Source organism: Galleria mellonella, unplaced genomic scaffold (genome assembly GCF_026898425.1).
Source record: "Galleria mellonella isolate WM207_F2 unplaced genomic scaffold, CSIRO_AGI_GalMel_v1 utg184, whole genome shotgun sequence".
NCBI classification, from domain to species: domain Eukaryota; kingdom Metazoa; phylum Arthropoda; class Insecta; order Lepidoptera; family Pyralidae; genus Galleria; species Galleria mellonella.
The window spans coordinates 8,943,572-8,965,338 of NW_026442025.1; the positions used below are offsets into that span (position 1 = coordinate 8,943,572).

At 34.8% G+C, this 21,767-nt stretch overlaps 1 protein-coding gene across 3 annotated transcripts; it reads left to right on the forward strand.

The window, feature by feature from the left end:
- The first annotated feature begins 292 nt into the window (after window positions 1-292).
- LOC113512034 (cleavage and polyadenylation specificity factor subunit 6) lies at window positions 293-21,191 on the forward strand. Of its 3 annotated transcripts, none has more exons than XM_052893706.1 (14): window positions 293-450; window positions 586-801; window positions 6,077-6,292; window positions 7,303-7,414; window positions 8,391-8,608; window positions 9,993-10,148; window positions 11,005-11,098; window positions 11,862-11,987; window positions 12,375-12,466; window positions 13,736-14,068; window positions 14,275-14,510; window positions 16,287-16,334; window positions 17,514-17,615; window positions 18,231-21,191. In XM_052893706.1, the coding sequence occupies exons 1-14, from the start codon at window positions 385-387 to the stop codon at window positions 18,403-18,405; spliced, it is 2,190 nt and encodes a 729-aa protein (XP_052749666.1). In that variant the 5' UTR covers window positions 293-384; the 3' UTR covers window positions 18,406-21,191. The 3 variants fall into 3 exon arrangements, with proteins under 3 accessions (XP_052749666.1, XP_052749667.1, XP_052749668.1); XM_052893707.1 differs by having other exon boundaries at window positions 9,999-10,148; XM_052893708.1 differs by lacking the exon at window positions 16,287-16,334.
- The last annotated feature ends 576 nt before the right edge of the window (window positions 21,192-21,767 follow it).

Below are 21,767 nucleotides of genomic sequence, written 5' to 3' on the forward strand. Positions count from 1 at the left end.
CTACAATATAATTGATTATTTTTACTATAATATTTGTCGTGTCTATCGCCCATGAGGATAGGCATAAACAATGAAACGCCAAATGTGTAATAATAAGTAATATAGTTTGCTCAATGTTTGTGTATATAAATCGATTTGTTATAGCATAGAAGAGAAAGTAAAATTAAATTCATATCGATAGAATTTTTATTTTTTCAAGATTTTAACAATAATTAGTAATATTATTTTTTAGAAAAATAAATCTATAAACTACCAAATAGTTTATTATTCGTTCATCGATTGTGTATCGTTGGAAGTCTCTTTTTGCCGGAAGTCGGGTGATGGACGCAAGGAGCAACAAGCGAAATAAAATTTTCATTCGCTTTAAAATAACCATTTCGCAAAATGGCGGATGGCGGCGTGGATATTGATCTCTACGCCGATGATATTGAATCGGATTTTAACAGACAAGTAAGTAATATGAAGTGGTGTAATATTAAAATATCTCTGCATATGGAAGCAATAAATTCAATTATATTTAGTATTGAGTCATTCATTACTATTTGACACTACTAATCGTTTTTGTTTTGGGGCGGCATTTTTTAGGATGAATTTGGTGGTGAGAATGTGGATTTATACGACGATGTGATCGCGGCGCCTGCAGCGAAGCCGGAGGATGGTGACGGCCCACCTAACTCGGTCGCGCCGCAGCATTCGCATCCGCCAGAGGAGACAAATGGCTCTGCTTCGTACCACAATAACGCACCAAGCCACGGACATCATGGCCGCCGCTTCCAGCTTTACGTCGGCAACCTCACCTGGGTTTGTACTAGATTTTGTCTCATTTAGATTATAATGTAAATATAGGATGATCAAGTTGTTCTATTTATTGTTTGGATATCTGTTTATTCCTGCTACAAGGATAAACGGATAAATTTGTGGGTTGCTCTTTGCATTCACCGGTTCGGCTCGTTTTCCTGCCAGTCTATAAACAAAATTGCGTTCCTATTTGCAGTGTTTTATAGATTTTTATAATTATTTAATGGGAAGATTTATATATCTGAACTATCCAATATATTAGTAGTGCAAATAATTTGTTGTTTTTAGAACATTCATTTTGTATTGAACGATGCTGATGTATTAAATTAAATTCAAATTGCTTTAAAATCCTTAAGAAGCTGAACCGGTGACGATTGGCAGCTCAATGTGTAACCATATGATAGATCTATAATAATGTTTATTATTTTTATTATCTTGTCTAACTCAGTTCTAGTGGTTTTGGGTATTAAAATTATGATAGACAATAAGTATAATTTCTTTGAGCAATGAAACTAAAGAAATGACCATGATGTTTTATAATTCCTTTTTAATTTTGCCTTTAAGTTATAGGTATACCCATAGCATATTTCATGTGTATGTCTGCTTTACTATGCAGTTCACATTATAAAATCTCATGGCCACAAGAATTAAAGACACAATCATTATGCATATATTGTCAAATTTGTTTTTGGGTGGAGAATTAACATTATAATACTTCATAACAAAATATGTCAAAATGCTAATTAATATACAGTTAAGCCACGAGACGACATCAAACAATTAAAACTGACAAGTGTGACATATAAATATAATTTGACAACACAGACAGTCAGTTTTAATTGGAGGTGTACTGTTTGGCATATTATATATTATTTAATAAATATTAATTTGTTGTAGTTATATTAAATCTTGCAACTATAATTATACCACAATTTATGCTTGTGGTAAATTAATATTTGAATGTGGTAATTTAATTTTTAAATGAAAATAAGTACAACTTGTTTTTCAAATTCAAAATATTATCTTTGAATTTTTGTTAGTTTTTGTCATAATTTAACAGTATGTTCACGACAGCAGTATGTTTAATGTTCAAATATCATTTTATGATAATACAGAAAATTTGTTGGTAAATAATGAAATGAGTTAGACAACTACTGAGTTGAGATTTAATATTAATTATTATGTGATTTGATGTTACAAAAATAAGTATGAGCCTTTTAATTACAATTTTTTAAATATGATTGTTATTCTCAATTTGGTATTTAGAAATTCTTTAATTTGTTTATAAGCAAATCATATGGTTACCAGTATAAATAAAGTGAATGTGTGATATGAGTGTCCTTTCCTAGTTTCTTATACAGGATTAAAATCATTATCATTCTCATCCTTTATTAAGTGTTCTACTGGTGAAACTGAACACTCCCAAAAAGTGTGGTTAAAATCTCCCACTGGTAGAACACTACCTTAAGTATGCTAATGATTTCTCTTTTCACTCAATGGATGCACATTTACTTTAATCAGTAAACTTCATTTTACATTAAAAATTTTACAGTTGGATTCATAAACATCAGACTATTCATATTGTGAAATGAAGTTACTTTTTTGTCTTGACTGAATAATATTTATATATATATAAAAAAAAAAAAATTGAAAGTGAATACACTCTCATTGATATAGCAGTATCTTGATAAAAATATAAGACCTGATTATGAAATTTATGCTAATATGTATAAATAATAATAAGTTTGTTATATTTTTGTAAGGGGTTTTTATAGAGCTCTTTAAATATACAAAACTTGATATAAAATACTCTTAATATATTACATTTTTCATATCATAACAATACATTTATAATAAAATATTTATATATTTCAAGAAACACATAAAACATAGCTCTGTGTCAAGCAATTATTTTTTACAGACATAAAGAGTAGTGTACTAGTTTTTTATCACTAAAATATAAGTATGTTTTTATTTTTATAATCAGGTTATTATAGTATTATTATTGAGTTGCCATGTATATTCATGGTGTGCTTTTATGAAAAAGCTATATCAATTGGCAGGCATAAACAAGGAACATAATAGATTGACAATATTTTGAATGTTACATTATATGATATAGTGAAATTGTAATGTTTTGTACTTTATTAGACTGTGATATAATTAGAATAATACTTAAAAATAATTTTAATTCCTTGTTTTTGCTTTTAATATGTATTTATCTAAATAAGAGTAATTTTTTCACACAGTTTTCTTAATTTTAAGTTGTGGATTAACCAACTGGCATTTCTTGTCATATTCTTTTATATAATACATTTTTAAATCCATGCAAATTCTGTGTGAATTAATTTACAGTATCAAGTCACCAAATCTATGAAATAATTTTTGTGTTAAAATTTCTTAGATTTGGTAATTTATTTTGCTCAGCAAAATAAATGTTATATTTATTGACACTTGTTATATTTTTATTTTATTACTTCATTTAAACAAGTAAACCAATATAAGTATTACAGAGATATTTACATTTTTATTAAAATATAGTGATATGGTTTGTAAAACATGATAACCATTGATTTATACTGAACATAACTAGATTATTTAGATGTAGTGAAGTTATTAGAATTAAAAATTATAAACATTTACAAATCTATATATAATATGTACTTTTTGTTAAATACATTAAGTATAAAATATAATGTTTCGAGTAGTAAAATTATTGTAGATTTAGCCCATATTGTATACTGCAAATCTAAGTTGTATTGATTTTAATTTTTTATGCTAAAAACTCATTTCAAATTTTTACAGAGCATGTATAATATAACTATGTAATTATAAAATATTGTATTATAATTGTCAAAATCACTGCAAACCATATCACGTTATAAAATTTGTAGATATCTCATTGATTTTGGTTTACACCTGATGTATCAACATTTATACATTGATCCCTCATGTCACTGAAGTGATTATTTGGCATGTTAGTGCTAGGTTGATGTTTGATTTTGTTAATTTTGAAAGACGATGAGTGAGAGATTGTTATTGTATGTATCTTTATAGTACATGTAACAAACACCGTACACGTACACGTGAGTATCGTTTTTGCTTAATCATACTATATACACTTAAGTCTAAGCACCAATTCTTAATGATGACAACATGCTGTGTTTCACTATATTAACAACAATGTCGTGAAGTATGATTTTAGTGTCCTAAATATATATATTTTTTGTTACCATTTCTGTAGTGGGTGACATATTGAAGGTATCTCCGATGTTTTGTAGGTTAAATAGTTCTTAGAGGGCAACTAGTGTTGTTTGCCTAACCATACAATATTTTGTTCCAAATAAGTAGTTTGATAGTAAAATGTGCCTGAATATTATGCTTGTTAACTCAAAAATCAGTATCTTGGGTATACATTTATGATTTGGTATAAAATGCACCCCAGAATCTGATTTTTTTTTTTAATATTGTTTAACCAGTGTTTCTTTTATCAGGTTTACGATGAGGTAAGATGTTTAATGCTTGTTTTATGTAGCTCCTGTGTTCTATTTGGTTTACAAGTATTCATATTTTTATTGTTTTTATTTTCTCTGATATAAAACTTTATTGTAAGGATTGCTGTGTTTCACATTCTATATTGTTCATTTCTTGTGGTTCGTTTGTATTTATTATTTTATGGTGGAACAAAAAAAAAAGTAAAAATTAATTGGGGGTAAAAATTCCAATGTGTCTGAAGTTGTTATTGCAAATCCATTTAGGATGATTATTATATAATTTATTATTTGTACAATTAAATAAACTAAATAGCGGTAAATATGTATAATTTTATTTACTCAAGTAAATTGTATGAAAATTCGTATAATTTGTCTTGTTTACTAAATCTTTGTAACAATTTCGGGTTACATTTTTCAATAACATTCTCTGAATCATAAATATTACAATTGAATGAACTCGTCTGAAATGTTTTTATTATAATATTAATGATTAATTATATCGCGGTTTTGATTCCCTTATTGTGGAATATTGTTATATTGTCACTTTGTGTTTCATTATAAACGGTCGCACTTTTAAAAATATATCATTACTTCCTTGTATTATATTGAACGGCGGTAGTATAAATAATATTAAATTTTATATTAAAAGATTAAAAATATGAATGTAAATATTATTTACGTAATACGTTTGTATTAATACTCGAATAGTCGTGTTAAATTTGATAAAATTATTTACATACATTGGATTATTATTTTTGTTTCTATTGCAAATATTGAAAGAAATGTTGACAGTAATTACTTAAAATAAGCGAATTAAAATATTACCATGTTACTAAGCAGATTATAAATATGATCATTTAATAATATAACCTTAATCCTTATTTTTATTGTTCAGCAAGAACTTTGTTCCCTTTTATTGTCCAGTTTTAGCAGTTTGTTAGCTGCTTTTGATTGTTTCTTTACTTTATAGTAATAACCTTTGGTATGAGCAAAAATATCTGTGATGGTGAAATAAAAGGCATAGCAACAAAGAACACTCTTTCTTTTTTCCCAACGGCTCCTGTTGCGGACATTCACGGTTAAAAATAAAACGGTAGTTTATTTGAAGAAAGTACGCATGGAAGATTGAAGTAGCGAACGATTCGTTGTCAACTGCCATATTAGTAGTTTAAAACTTATACATTTGATTTTAAATAATATTCAAGATAGTTCATTTGCACAATTACGTAAAGGCTCGAGCACTAATAAGGTTTTCAATAAAAGTAGGTAGTTGGAATTTATTGGACAAAATAATTTCAATGAGATCAAAATGTCTACAGTACAGAAAAAATCTTTTTGTTTTCTAAATATATCAAGTACATTTCAATCCAAACTAAAGTTTGGTATACTTAGGTTTTAATGATTTATTTAACTTGTGGTACGTTGTAAGGTAGGTAGTGCCATCGTAAGGGGGGGGGGGGGGGGCATCTGTTAATTTGTACGCAACGAAAGACTGCACTCAAGCGGATTCGGTTTATCAGTTAATTTTCATTTTTATTCTTGTTTTCATAATAAAAGTGACAATTGCATCGGTGTAAAATTATCGTGGTTGTACTATTAGGTTGACAGACAATTTAACGACATAACACGCACATACTAGGCTTTGATTATCTGCATTTTAGGGCGTTAGTTTCTTAAACGAGGTACGTTCATTGGAAAGTGAAATATTTGGATCACGTATGTATGTATATTTTACTGTATGCACAGTGTTTTCTCGTAGTTGAGTTGTCGGTGCACTTTTACAGTGGGCTACAGACCAAGATGTGGCAAATGCGGTTGCTGACGTCGGTGTAACGGACTTCCAAGATGTGAAGTTCTTCGAGAATAGGTCCAATGGACAATCCAAGGGGTTCTGCGTCATATCTCTTGGCTCAGACCAGTCGTGTAGGATGGTCATGGACCGTCTGCCTAAGAAAGAGATACACGGTCAACACCCTGTCGTCACTTTACCCACCAAACAGGTATGGAATAGTAATAAAGATTAGGTAATTTATGACATAAGCAGACATATCAGAAATAATTTTGCATCAATAAAAAACTGAGAAATGACAAAGAAAAAACTACCAAATTTTCAAGTATTAAGGCTTTTTATATTCACTATCGTTACTTAGCCCATGATACATACGTACCTAAAAGGAATACATGAATTTATTAAAATTTATCAAGACCTTTATTTGTTACGACAATACGAAATTTATTCCAAAAATATACCTTACTTTGTTTTTTTAATGGGTGATAATGGCATGGAAACCCCGCCTGCGCTATCGGTATACACCGGCGGGGCCCCAGTGAGGGATGATAGGTGAGGATGAAAAGCAGGTCAGTTAGCCCATCCTGACGAATTCAACTAGAATTAGCCACGATGATTTCCAGGGGGAACCTCGTGGAGGTCGACCTGATATATATGATATATATATATATATATATATATATATATATATATATATATATATATATATATATATATATATATATATATATATATATATATATATATATGTATATTGCTAGTAATGGGGCTATTTGACCCCATTACTAATGATCCCTTTCCCCCGATCCCTACCCTACTTTGTTTGGTAGTCGTAGATTTTAATCATGTTTTTAATGCTTTGTTTACAAAATTTTCATCAATTGATAATGCAATTTAGTGACGATAGAAGTTGTCGTTTATATAAATGGAAATAGAATTAGGTCTCAACATAATGTAAATATTTATTTATTACATAGTCATAACATTCTCATACAAAACACACAATATAAATTGCTTTGTTTATATTATTCCTAATATTATTATATCAGTAAATATTCTAAATATGCGTTACTGTGATTCTACCTGCATTAAAGTGATCTTTCTGATAACACAAAAACACGTGATACGTCTATTTCGAATTTTGATTTAAAATTTACAAATACAGTGATATTATTATGATCAATATAAAACGCGTGTGTCCTAATATAGTGTATTTCACAGGCGTTGAACCAGTTTGAGAGTCAATCTAAGACCAGATCGACTCCCCCCGGACCCAACAACCCGGGTATGAGAGGACCGCACCCGGGCGGTCCACCCGGACCCCACCCAGGAGGTATAAAAAAGAGTGCCTGTGCTGTTTAGCACTTTTGATATGTTTGTTTAAATGTACTGCAAATATTTTGTGAAGTTGCTCAGTGTGAAGATAGCAATTCATTCTATTTCATTATGAAAAAAAATATTGGCGGTAGTATATTTTATTCTCGGTAAAGCAATATGCTTATGATATGCTTTACTGAGACGTTTGTCGTTGTTTAGCCTCAGAAAGCCATGTGTATTTTATTGTTTATATAAACTTCCCTATGGTTGACTGGGAGAGAATGCTTTTAGCATTAAGTCTGCCATGTACACATATTTGTACTAATGAATAAATAAATAAATAAATAAATAAATAAAATTATAAGTCATACCTGCAGGTCTACTGTAGAATTTAATATCGATACCAATCCAATCTATTAGCCTTATAAGCCAAAGACGATTTTGTATTGCACTTATATTAGAAAGTACATTATAATTGGGATCAGTTTACAATAGTTTGTATAAGCAAATTTTTTTTTTGACGGCTCAACTGATTGTAATTGGTAACCTTCGCCTATAGACATGAGCAGTACCGTGGACAATAAAGTATACTCTTTCGCCCATGATACCGTCCATGCGTTGCCATTCCTGAGGACTCGGGTTTTATTCCTCTGTCTCCTGTAAATCCACTGCTAGATCCCACCCTTCAAAATTTAAACACAGTCGTGTAAACAACTGCTTCACGGTAGAAATATGAATGGGACGATGAAGTTATACTAATATGCATCTATTAAAACAATATGGAACTATTATGACGCTAGTATTGCAATTTAAGAGTGCGAAACGTCTCGATTGCAATATCCATCTATTGGAATTTATTTCAAGAGTAACCACACTGATTATTTACATACATGGATTCCCTTCAAAAGTTTGCAGTACATTTTTATATTACTTCATATACCACACCAGTGTCTGTTCTACTAGTACAAAAGATAATTATGTTTCCTATTTAGATTTCTTCGGCGGAGGACCGAACGGTCCGGGGCCAAATGGCCCGCGTATGATGATGTCAGGCCCCGGGCCACATCATCAGATGCGTGGTCCACCACCAGGTCCGCCACATGGACCTCCGCACCATATGCAGCAGCACCAGGGCCCGCCGCCGCATCACATGCAGCACCAGGGTCCACCGGCGCATCAGGGCCCGCCACCGCACAGACCGCCTATGCAGGTCTGTTGAAAAATATGTAATAATATCAGGCCGTGGGCCAAATTATCCCGATCGCATACACTACCACGACCTTTCAGTGCCTAGAGCTCTCTGTTTATAAACCCCACAAATTTATATAATCTCGATAGTTTTAAATATAGTGTTCAAATGATGGTAAGTGGTTTTGGAACACTGCCAACAATAGAAGGTTCATTTTATTTATTTACACTTTATTGCACCAAGTAAAAAGAGAAATAACAAATACAGTAAATATTAATGAGAAGTGATACAAAAGGCGGCCTTATCGCTGAAATCTCTTCCAGACAACCTTTGGGTAGAGGACATTGAGAAAAAGACAAAGAGTAGGTGGCGCACTATTATATAAATATTATCATATACAAACATATATAAATACATACATACATATATACACATACATATATAATATATACACAATTAAATATATACATAACATACATACATACATACACATACATACTCGTATATAATATATACACAATTAAATATATACATAACATACACATACTTAACAGCATACATACAACAGAAAAAAATGATGAAGGAAAACAAAGAGAGAACACAGGAAAATAGTACTAAAGTGAGAGGTAGTAAGATTTAACAGAGGTTTTGAAGCTAGTAAGAGTTTGAGCGCACCGAATAGAGGCAGGTAGTGAGTTCCATAGACGAACTGCCTGAACAGTAAAGGATCTAGAATAAAAGGAAGAAGAATGAGTGGGAAATTTAAGTCGGAGGTTATTGACACTGCGTAAAGTATGATCATTAGCCTCACTGAGAAACAAGAATCGGTCTTTTAGATAATCAGGAGCAGCAGGATTAAAAAGGATTGTGTAAAGAAGAGACAGGATATGCAGATTACGACGAAAACGGATAGAGAGCCACTTGAGTTGAGTACGAAATTGAGAAATGTGATCATATTTGCGAAGACAACTACTAAATTTATACTTTAAACATAAAATATAACAATAATAAGTATTATTTTGAATTTAAATAAAATAATAGTCCAGAGCAACAATTTTTGATTAGTGCTACACAGCTACCCACAAAAAAAAAAAAAGCCAAAGGTTCATTCGTATGTTCGTGATCTGTAGAAAAGATTTAAAACCCTTGGTATCTTATCGGATTAATTGCTTAATCATTATAATAATTGGACCATGAAAATTGGTAAACACGCAGTCTTTGAGATGAAGGATATAGTCTACATACTTTTAACAACTTTACGTCATCTAATTACTTTAAAAATTGGTATTGAATATGTACAATATAATTCAGGGGTAAGAAATAAGCATGTTTCATAGTGTAATGCACTTACAATGGACACAACCTCATGTCTTAAGAGAAAGCCATTTGTGCACGTACGTTTCAGTTCCAGGGCCCACCCCAGATGCAGCGGCCACCAGGACCGCGGCCGGGGCCCGAGTGGGGTCCGCGCGGCTCTCCGCACCACTTGCCACCGCAGCCTGCGCCGCAATATGGCCCGCCGCAGCACCAGATGCCTCATCAGATGCCTCCGCCCCATGCAGTAAGTATTTTAATGTGTGGTAATGGGATGCTAACCCTGCCTGCAGTTACCGGTACACGCTGGCAGAGCATCTCTAAGGAATGATAGGTGAGGATGAAAGCAAGTCAGTCTGCCCATTGAGACGAATTCTTCAAGAATTAACAATCTCTTCACTCTCTGCGTCATATCTCGTTTTTAAGCAACTTAGAATGGCTAAAAAGCTAACGGGCCACTCAATGGAAAGTAAACTACTAAACGTAATTATTTATTAAAAAAAATTTAGTCATTGTGTTGACCTGTTGTCTCTTCTTTAATCTTTTTGTGAAACCACTGAGTGCTAAGGTCCACCAATAGTCCGTGGATCACTGGTTAAGAACTGTGGTTAAAAATTATCTGAAGCTATGGCTTTAGATAATTTTTTTGGTCACTTTTCAAAGAGGTCTATTTCTAACAGGCCCAAATAAATCCAATTGATAAGCGTTTCGCAACTATGTGATATAAAGATAAAGCAACATCCAGCGTCTTAATGTCATGTACGCGGTAGTAATTGGTACATTTGCCATTTCTCTAGTATATTTCATTTTATTTAATGTAATCATCATTATATCAGCCGTTAATTGTTCACTGCTGATTAGGGTCCACCCTTTATTGGGGGGTTTAATCATTAGTTGCTACGTTTAACAGGCGGGTTGGCAACTGCAGTTAGATTTAGGTGATGTTGTAAGAGGGATGCCGACGTCCATCTCTCGACCATTAAGTTCGTTCTCTTAGTCCCCTTTTAGGACATCCACGGGAAAGGAAGGGGTGGTCCATTCTATACCGGAACCGCACGGTTAAATGTAATATAATCTATCATAATAATATTTTGTATCTGCAGCAACCTGGACAAGGTCTGCCGCCACCACATCACCAGCTCCCTCCACACCAGCAGGGTCCGATGCGTGGGCCGGCACCACTTCCGCAACATCCAGGTATGTCAGCGACCTTATGAAGTTAATGGATTATTATTTAGGAAATCAGAAAAGATGACAGTGAAGATAAGTTTTTTTTTTTTCAATGAGGGATAATCAAAATGTAAACTGCATCAGGAAGAGATTGATAGATAATGATGAAAAGGCAGGTAAGTTAGCTATATGTAATAAATTCGCCTGAGATTAACTCGATGGTTTCAAGGAGGGATTGTGAGGTCGACCTGACCGGTTATATATATTGTTAGCAGTGTTAAGTTTACAATGTATGTACATGTATGTAAAGCTACTAGTTTCCATTACTAACAATCTTACTTAACATTCTCTTTACTGTTGAGGGTAGGTTGGTTGGCACATTGTGACTTCATAATCATTTCAGTCTTTAACTGACCACTGCTGAACATAAGCCTTGCCCTTGGGGGTTTTGCTAGTAGTTGCCACGCTTGGCAGGCGGATTGGCAACCGCAGTTAGGCCTTGGAGATGTTTTATGAGGGATGCTGCTGCCCATTCTTTGCCCTTAGTTGCCTCTTACGACACCCACGGGAAAGAAAAGGCTGGTCTATTCTATGCCGGCACTCTGAGTTATTTATTAGTAATGAGGCATGATGGTTTTTAAAGGGACATATGCAGGGTATATTTCTGGCAATGGAAATGGCAGTCTGCATTACTAACAATCCATTTTCCCGAGTGTGGAGTTCAACCTGGCAGGGTATATTGATGGGGCGGCTAGTCTTTATTACTAACAATTCTGCCCCTTGTACACAGGTGTAGGCGTAGGTGGAGGCGCTCCCGCGCCACACGTGAACCCCGCGTTCTTCAACCAGCAGCCGCCCGTGCAGCAGCCTCCCGGAGTGCAGCCGCCGCCCGGTGTGCAGCAGCCGCCACCACCCGGTACCTACTGTTACTGTTATTAGTGGTACTTGTGCGACAGTGACGCTCTCCGCTGTTAAGCGTTTCTAGATGATTTTCATTTCACTCTGTAGATAGAATACATTGTCTTTCGATTTGAAGGATATAGCAGTAAAATTACAAGGTATAGAGACATAACACCATAGACCTCAACAATGGCAAATCATGGGGCAATGGCAAATGGGGATATACTAGGCATCACAGTGTATTCTGTGATGCATAGGCGACTGTTACTACTAATCATCAGGTGGTCCATCAAATTAAACATACTATCTATAATCTGTTTTTGGATTTGGCACATTTATCCTTTTGTCAATTTTCGATACCTACTTTGTATGATTGTGTTAATTTGATATAATTACTGCAAAGGTCCTGGAGCTGCATACGGTCATCCACCACACAATGCACCACCGCCGGGACCACCTCCGGGAGCTCGGCAGCCATATGGACGTCCCCCACAGGTGAATTCAATCATTTTGAAAGTTTGGAAATGGAAATTTCTTGAAACAGCAATATATATCTAGATAGAGTATCGAGTGTCAGTAAGACCAAATATGAGCTGACACATAATTTTTTTTTCATACCAAGTCGTTATTAAGTCAGTTGGTCCACTTGACGAATCAGGAATTCAGCATGATGGGTTTCTAGGGAGATTGGTTGGAAGTTGGTTTGAGTATTTTATATACCAAAGTCTAGACTTTTATGTGACTCTCATGTGCTCATTGCGGTTAAATACCAGTGAAATTTGTAATAATACGTCAAACTGATTTCATCTTTATTTATTGTCACCTCATTAGCATACACTAATAGTGTTGACTGCCTTACCATAATATTATTAAAAAAAATTAAAAATAAAGATACTGTGACACATACAATGGCCCAAATGAGATGCTTAATGCAGAAATGTTAGTTTAATTTACATTACATTATGGATACTGTGACATTTTAGAATAGTATTTTCTGTGATGTGTTCGCCTTATCCTATAATCTCGGATTGGTCAACTGCTGAGAGTAGAACATGCTCTTTTTAGTTCATATTCATAGATCATATTGTCCCTGTTTTGGCTTAGGACAATGAGAGCACATGTCGTGCTATTATAAAAAAAGATGATTTGTCTAATTATACCTAAAGGTTAACTGGTAGAAGGAAAGGGATTTTTAGTAATGAGGATTTATTAGCTGTATCACTAGCAATATACCCTATTAGGTCGACCTCCACGCGGTTTCTTCTGGGAACCATCATTCATTATTGTGGAATTTATCACTGGGCTAATTATCCTACCTTTTCATGCCCACCTATCATCCCTCACTGGTGCCCCGTCAGTGTATACCGACAGTGCAGACGGGGTAACCATTTCATTATCATCCTTAAAAAAAACTTAACTTTTAGTGAATTTATATAACATTATGTTTGCCTTTTCTATCACATTTTATTGGTTACAGGGTCGTCAAGTTCCTATTCCTGACTATCTTTTTTTTATGGATGATAATGGAATGATAACTCAGCCTGCACAATCGGTCAGTTAGCTCATTGTGACGAATTTAACGATGAATTAGTAACGATGGTTTCCAGGGCGAAGCGCGTGAAGGTCGACCTGATTAGGTGTATATATAGCAATGGGAACTAACCTCTCCATTACTAACAATCTTTTTCCCCCCCTGACAATCTATTCCTATGTAACGTAATGTGAGTGGTATGGTTTTGGTGACGTGTGTGGTGCCGCCCGCAGAGCTACGGCGCAGGCGTAGGCGTGGGGGTGGGCCCGGGCGGCGGCGTGGTGGGCGGCGCGGGCGCGTCCCCGGGCCGCGGCGGCCACCACGCGCCGCTGGCGCCGCACGCGCCGCACGCGCCGCACGCGCAGCACGCGCCGCACGCGCCGCACGCCGCCCTGCCGCCGCACGCGCCCGCCATCAGCGAGGCCGAGTTCGAGGAGGTCATGAACCGCAACCGCACCGTGTCCTCGTCCGCCATCGCGCGCGCCGTCAGCGACGCCGCCGCCGGCGAGTACGCGTCCGCCATCGAGACCCTCGTCACCGCCATATCGCTCATCAAGCAGAGCAAGGTACGTGCAATTATAATGTAATGTTTTTTTTTTTACAACACGGGCAAACGAGCATGCAACTAACCTGATTTTTGTGTGTATATTACGCGAATAAGTTCGTAATTTCTGAACTGGTTGCGATTATTTCACTTTGCAGTCTGCTGTATTGATTACATATAATTTTTGTTACTATTTTATACAAATTTTAATTAATTCACCTTTTTCAGGTGGCACACGATGACCGCTGCAAGATACTGATATCATCACTCCAGGATACGCTTCATGGCGTAGAGACCAAATCGTACAGCAGTGGTGAGAGGTCACGGCGGTCGCGATCGCGCGAGAGAGACGCACGGGCCCATCACCGCGCACCACGCCGCCGCGATCGCTCCGCCAGCCGCTACCGCGATCGCAGCCGTGATCGTGATCGCGATCGCGACCGTGACCGCGAGGAGCGGGACAGGTATTTCGCCATTTAATTATTTTTTTCAAATTTAAAATCGTCAATGACTATCGCAGATTCTCAACACAATTGTCTTACCATCATAACAATTTTACAATTTAAAATATATATTGAAAGAGAAACAAGTCTGCATTACCATCAGTTCCCAAACTAGGCCAGACCTGAATCTTGGGGACTACTAGATAGTTACTTCAACATATACTCATATATTCTCTGTTTATAGACAAAAGAGGTTAATCAAAATATTATATCATTCTGTTGTCTATGTATTTTATCATTATGTTCAACGTGTGTGTGGATGGAGCCCTTTAGTTTCAAGAGTTTCGAGGTCACATTCGTTTTATACCGAATTCTCTAGTGTGGCTGTAGACGACGGCTGTATGTGTGTGAAGCTAGTGTAAATATTTTTGTAATGATCAAGTAATGAAATGAAATTTCAAAGATTTCTATTGGAATTTGATTATGCGACTCTTTGGCCATTTGTCGTTTAGTTTATTCAGATATTCCTGGACTTCATAAATAAAAATTGTGCCATTATGTGTGAGCTTGAGGTTAGTCTAGCCAACTTAAACTTCCAAAATGCTAGAGGTGTCTTAGATGGTATAAGACATCTGGAAGTCGCCTGTGATTTACAGATTAGTTAAATATATCAACAAATAACGTTGGTAGTATGTTGCCAGGCTTCTGGACAAGGCAGTATTTGGTAGGGCTTTACAGATGTTTAGTTTTTAAGTGTCAGGGCTACACAAGACATTAATTGAACTGGTTTGTATGTTTAGCTATCTGATTTTTATACCCTCAAGTCTGTAATCAGTTGCCATGCCAGTTTTTATTCTGTATGGTGACGCGACAGAGCGTTGCAACCACTACTTTTCATTCTTGGGCGACCAAGATATAGAAAACTGGAAATATTGGAATTATTATATAAGTGGCCTGTCATCTTCTTTTTAGCCGTTAAGTGTCCACTGCTGAACATAAGTCTTCCCTATAAGTAGAGTTTTGCTAGTAATTGTCATGCTTTTGGTAGGTGGGTTGGGGTTAAGAGGGAAGGAAAGGCCCATACTCTACACTAATTCTTCTAGAGATTTTATACCAAGTTGTGTAAATAGATGTGATACATATGATTTTAAGTCGTGTAACTGTATCGACAGACTTTTCCACCACTATACAGGGGGAAATTAAAGTTACTATCGTTCTTTTAAGGAAGCGTTCTGTTAGTAACACTGAACATTTTTCCAAAATGGCGTTTAAAATAATTTTTCGTTTATCGCTACTTTCACAGCTGATGATGCTTTTTTTGCATAGTAATGTATACTTAAAGTGCTGGACTTAGCAACTTCTTCACTTATCACCCTCATCAAAAAATGTTGCACTCATCGAGCATGTCGCTTTTGGTACCTGTACAAAAAAATAGTAGTAATTATTTTTATTACACTAAAATACACAGTAAATACGTGACGTCGATGATGTTTTGGTCCTTACGGTCTTTTCGTATTTTTTTATGTGTTTACGGCGCATACACAAATAACCATAAATAATTAAATATCAGTAAATATATTCTCTATAATTTATATTCGTATATATATTTATTCATAAATACGTGTTTCTGTAAAAAAAATTTTGATTTAAATGTAACTTATTAAACGTGTTTTATGACTGATAACTATGAATAAGTCAAAGGCAAGAATACATTCTCTTCACTATTTGAAATCATATTGATTAAATAAAAAAATATTAAAGTAATTCCGTTCTGAACCTGAATGTATTTAATTGCAGGTACAGAGAAAGGTCGAGGGAACGCGATCGTGAACGCGACCGTGATCCGTAAGTGACCAAAACAGACGCAACTGACGCTTTCCCTCCATAAAGTTCTGTGCCCACTATACCGTATTATACCACGACAGTAATTTTACTGACACATGTAAAATATTCTCTATTAGCGTAGATTTTTACATTAGCAAGAATATTATGCAAGTGACATTATGTTTAAAGCTACTCGATGTCAGTTATGACTGTAGGCAGCCCATAGCGTAGTGATTCCATGGTATTGCAATGTAAAACGAATGAATACACACATTTGCTAAAATGTACAAAAAAATAATGTACTCTGCGAGATAGTGTAGCTAATGAGTTGTATAAACATTTACGTTACGAATGCGTTCACATTCATATCGAAAAATTTGTATGAAAATATAGTTTCCGAAATTATCCGCTATAGGCGTAGTCAAGTTTTCAATGCAAATTTTCGACGTAAACGCTAACATAGTCGTAACGTAAATTTTTGTAGAGCTCACACTTACTTTGTGCTGTATGTTATTGAAAGATGAAAAGATACGTTAGTGTGAGCACAGTACTGTTTGAAATATAATGGGTATAGTATTATTTGGAACAGTTTTTGTGTCGGATTCGGTCGTACTATGGTCATAGTGAGATGCGGTGTAGTGGGCACAAACCTTTATTAACGTATTAAATGTCAAAATTTTTAATCACTGTTGTGTTTTTTGTTGCTTCTTTTTATTTTTATTAATGGTGACTCAACTGTTTTTTAGGCATTTTTTGCTTGTGTTTAGATTTTAATACGACTTTAAAGCTTTTTAATTCGAATGTATTTATCAAGCGAATATCTCTGTCAATTTCAAGGTTCTTTTCAAACTCTAGGGTTTTTACCCGAGTCGAACTACTTTATCTAACTAAATATATAACCAATTTTGGCTTTTTTCTACCCGACTGCGCAAAAAGGGAGGCTAATCTTTTCGGGTTTGTGTTAGCATATCTGAACTTTTGAATTTGTTATCATCGTAAGATTTTAAATTTCCAATAACTTATGAATGTGCGTATAACGTTTTAGTTTGCTATCAGTGCAATTTCTAAATAAATCAGAAATTTTAAAAATTGTTTTTGATAGACGTTATGTATTGATTGAATCTGTCTGTGTGGTGATAGCTTTAGTTGTACGCAAGGTTCATTATGTCTTTAATGAAGATTCTTTTGTTTTGTCAACAGATATGCATACAGGGATTATAGAGAGCGTGAACGGGACAGGTCGAGGTCCCGGGACCGCGAACGCGCTGATCATTATAATAGAGGACACAGCAGGGAAGAAAGGTAATTCTGTCTTTGAAGGAGTAGTTTAATGCACTAGGATAGAAAACGACCAATATTCTTAACGTCATGTTGGTACATCCCAAACAATTTTATAATTATTTTAAGACGCATAGCTCTCAACATGCCGATTAGACTATTGGTAAGGAAGAGTTCATTAGATTAGTATGAAATGAAAATTCATGAAGGTGCATGTAAATTATCCGAGTTTTATAGCGACATTCAATAAAAATTTTATATCAGTAAAGAATTTAAATAATATGAATTTAAAATTGAGAATGGAGAAAGAAGGGAAGAGAACTCTTACAGAGTTAAGCTCGCCTATTGTACATCTTCATTTAATATAGACTATAACTATGTAATTTTTGTTTACAATAAAGTATAAATAAATAAAGATGAAAGGGGAAGGGAATATTGTGTTTTATAAAGCCCTTGGTGCCTGTCTTATCTATGTGAGTGATTGTCCCGTTCTATTGCTTTAATAAAAACCCGACTTAATCCATCTCTAAACCCAAATATAATTTTCGCACGTTTCTGACACATGGTCTCAATAATGAATATACATTTGTCACTAGTCTCTGCAATGGATCGTGAAAAATAATGTGAAATGTCTTGCAGGCCGCGTAAATCGCCGGTAGAAGCGGCACCAGAGGGCGGCGCGGGCGATGCAAGCAGTGCGAAAGCGCGTGCCGCACCGTACTACGACGAGCGATATCGCGAGCGACGCGAACGTGACGCGGCTCCCGCCGAACGCGACCGCGATCGCGAGCACCGCCGCGACGCACGTCATTAGACGCCATCACCACTTGCTATAACACGTCACCGTCGACTACAACGCTGCTTGTACCTTTGGGATCTCATCTACACTAATTGTATCGGCCGTTAACTGCCTACTGCTGGACATAGGCCTCTCCCATAAAGGGGTTGTGCCAATAGTTGCCACGCTTGGCAGACGGGTGGGCAAGCGCAGTTAGGCTTTGGTGCTGTTTTAATAGGGACGCTGCTGCCCATTTCTCTACTATTAAATCCCCTTAGTTGCCTCTTAGGGTAACCAGGGGGCACTAAGGAGTGGCCCATTCTATGCCAAAATCACGCGGCATCTACCCTGTACAAGGGACTAATAACAATAATTAAAATAAATTATTGTATTTAATTATTTATATTTTTATGCGTAAGCAACGTGAGTAGTGCGAAACCGCGTGTTATTTCATCTGCGATGGGCGATATCGCGAGCGTCGCGGGCGTGACGCGTATGTCGTTATTAGACTTATCACTATATTCGCTAAAACACGCTACCGTCGACTGTATCGCTGCTAATACCTCTGGGGTCTCGTCTACACGTGACAAGTGACTAATGATTATTATTAAGTTGCGCGGGCGACGTGAATAGTACGAAATCGCATGTTACACATCCAAGACTGATATCGATCGGTCTTAAACCGTCGTTATATATTTTTTTTGTCGTAATATACCACCTTTGACTGTACAACGCTGCTGTCAAATGAATCTAAGTGTATGCCTGCAATGCGAATAGCGGAATATCGGATGATATACTCTTACATTATATAGATAGAGCATCGAGCTACAAAAACGGGTCAACATGCAGTACGCATTAAAAAGATTCAGAAATTAATCACTCATAACTATTTATAATTCAAAATGTTTTTTGTTTTTCTATAATTTATTATAATTAAAACACTGTGATATATGAGACTATAATAATGGAATTGTACTAGTATATATATATTAAAAGTATATTTGCACGCCATTTATGGTAAAATATGGAGGCGTGATTATCTAATAATGTACCATCTGTAATACCCATATTTAAGCAAATAATTTATTATTAGAAATGGTATGAAAAAGTTGACCCGTTTTTCTCGAAGTATTTGTATGGAGACACTATGTATATAATCTAAGGTTATACTAAACCATCCCAAGGCGAGCAGCTATCGCGCGTATATAAACTTACTATTAGTACTACTAGGAGCCTATAGGAGACAAGTGACAAATGTTGACAATGCTGAATTATTATGTCCATGGGTAATAAAATCGATTCGTGAACGTATAAGTACCTTCATTCACCAAATACTAAAGGTGGATTTAAATAAGAACAAGGGTTAAAATAAAATAATAGGTAGAAATACAGAATTAGCTAATTGTTCGCGAACGCAGTTGAGTACTTAAAGAATGGTCTTAACTAGTGCACACTGACTAAAAATTAGAGTAGGAAGAAAATAATTCTTTCGCTTGCTATTTCACGTGCAAGCATAAAATGCCAATTTGAACCCTTATTCATAAAAACTAAAACCTACAAACCTATTTGACTGTTTTGTCACTTTATTTCAAATTGGGAATGTAGCATAAAAGTGACATAACAGATCAGTAGCTAAAATAGGTTTACGAGACATTTGACATTTTTATGAATAAGAGGGTAAACGTTTATGGAGATAGGCAAATTACCGCTTGTAAAACTTATGGACTCTGGAGTGTACTTCTTCATGTGTAGGCTTCTGGAACTAGGTTTTTCTCGCTGACTGTTCTCGAACTTTTCTCTTTTAAATCTGTCAAATGCTGTTTTCACTATCGCAACAATACGTCTGCGCATGATAAGATGGCACCTTCGGCGTCTCAATAAAAGTCATTTACCTTTGTTAAGGCTGAATAAAGAAAACTTGCTGCATTATTTTTATCAGGGGTGGAATTTAAATTCGGCTGTGAATGGAAAATGGAATCTAATCTGAATGAAACAAATGATATTTTGCAGGGATACTAATAGTGGTAGATGACTAGAGAAAGCGTAATATTTGTAATAGCTCGGTAACAAAATGGGATATAAATTATATCTAAGAGTGATAGTAGAATTGGTACGCTGTACAGCGGTTGATAGGGCGTTTTAAATTCAACAACGTTAATTTTGTTAACAATTTCTTGATGTATCAGTAAAAAAGTCGACGTGGACCTAAACTTGGACACTGTACAAATTTCTATTTACAAGCTTTGTAATAATTTATCATAATAAAAACTATATTTGTAAATTCAGAAACAATAATCGTTTAGTAAAATTTAAAAGTTTAATTACAATAGTTGCCTATAAAATATGAATGTGACGTTATTTTGTAGTTTGTTTTCACTTGTGTTTGTTTCATATATGTGAATCTTTAATTTGGAAATATTATTGAATTTCCATATTTTGTACAGTTAAAATAGGGAGTAGATTCTTTAAAAATCACCTGTTTACCATATTTTTATAAGTGTCTGGTATTTTGTTGTGTTCATGTTAACATGAACACATGATGGATTTGTTTAAAGCATTAGTATTAATTGCAACTTACATTGGAAGATGTAACATTCCAATATCTAACATGTTTTTTTTTTTCTAAAATTAACAATAACTTTGGGATGTCTATATTTAGATGTCGTTTGTAAAGATTTGAAAATACTGTTTGTTTTTTTGCTTTATGCAAATACGTATAATTAAGTAGTTAGGGTTTAGTCATAGTTTTAAGTTTCTTTGTATGGAGAGTCCGTACAAATGTATTTGTCGGTAAATTGATCGAAATAAATTACTATATTAAATTTGTTGTTTCATTTATGTATTTAATTGAACCTTATACATTGCACTGCATCTATGAATGAAACCTTAGAAGATAAACGATACTTATGTCATTAAAAAAATCTTGGGCCGATTCTGAAGCATAATATAAATTTATCTCTAAACTATTTCAATTTGATATTTTCTCAATATTACTGTTTTATGAACTATAATGGTTCAAAATTGATAATAATTTTGACTTTATTACAAATTTAGTTCATATTGGTCCTTAAAGACATCGCCTTAACAAGTTTAGAGAAATGGCGCATCAGAATCGACCCCAATTTGTTCATTTGTGTCAGACATATTTCTGTTCGCATTTTTTTTATGTATGTACAACATTTTTATGTAGCCATACATATGTATATACGACTATACATGTAACTATACCAATTTTGAACAGATTTTTATAATTATTTTTTCAAATATGAACCACGATATCCGATTTATTAACATTACACATAGACATATAAGTAGACATGTTTATATGTTCGTATAAAAATATTAGTTAAACGTAAAAAACTTTGATAAAAATAATGTTATGTCAGAAATTATCTCAA

Coding starts and splice junctions, on each gene's coding strand:
- LOC113512034 (XM_052893706.1), top strand. CDS start 385: ATGGCGGATGGCGGCGTGGATATTGATCTCTACGCCGATGATATTGAA. Junction 11,099..11,861: donor ACCACTTCCGCAACATCCAG/GTATGTCAGCGA, acceptor CCTTGTACACAG/GTGTAGGCGTAGGTGGAGGC. Junction 16,335..17,513: donor CGTGAACGCGACCGTGATCC/GTAAGTGACCAA, acceptor TTTTGTCAACAG/ATATGCATACAGGGATTATA.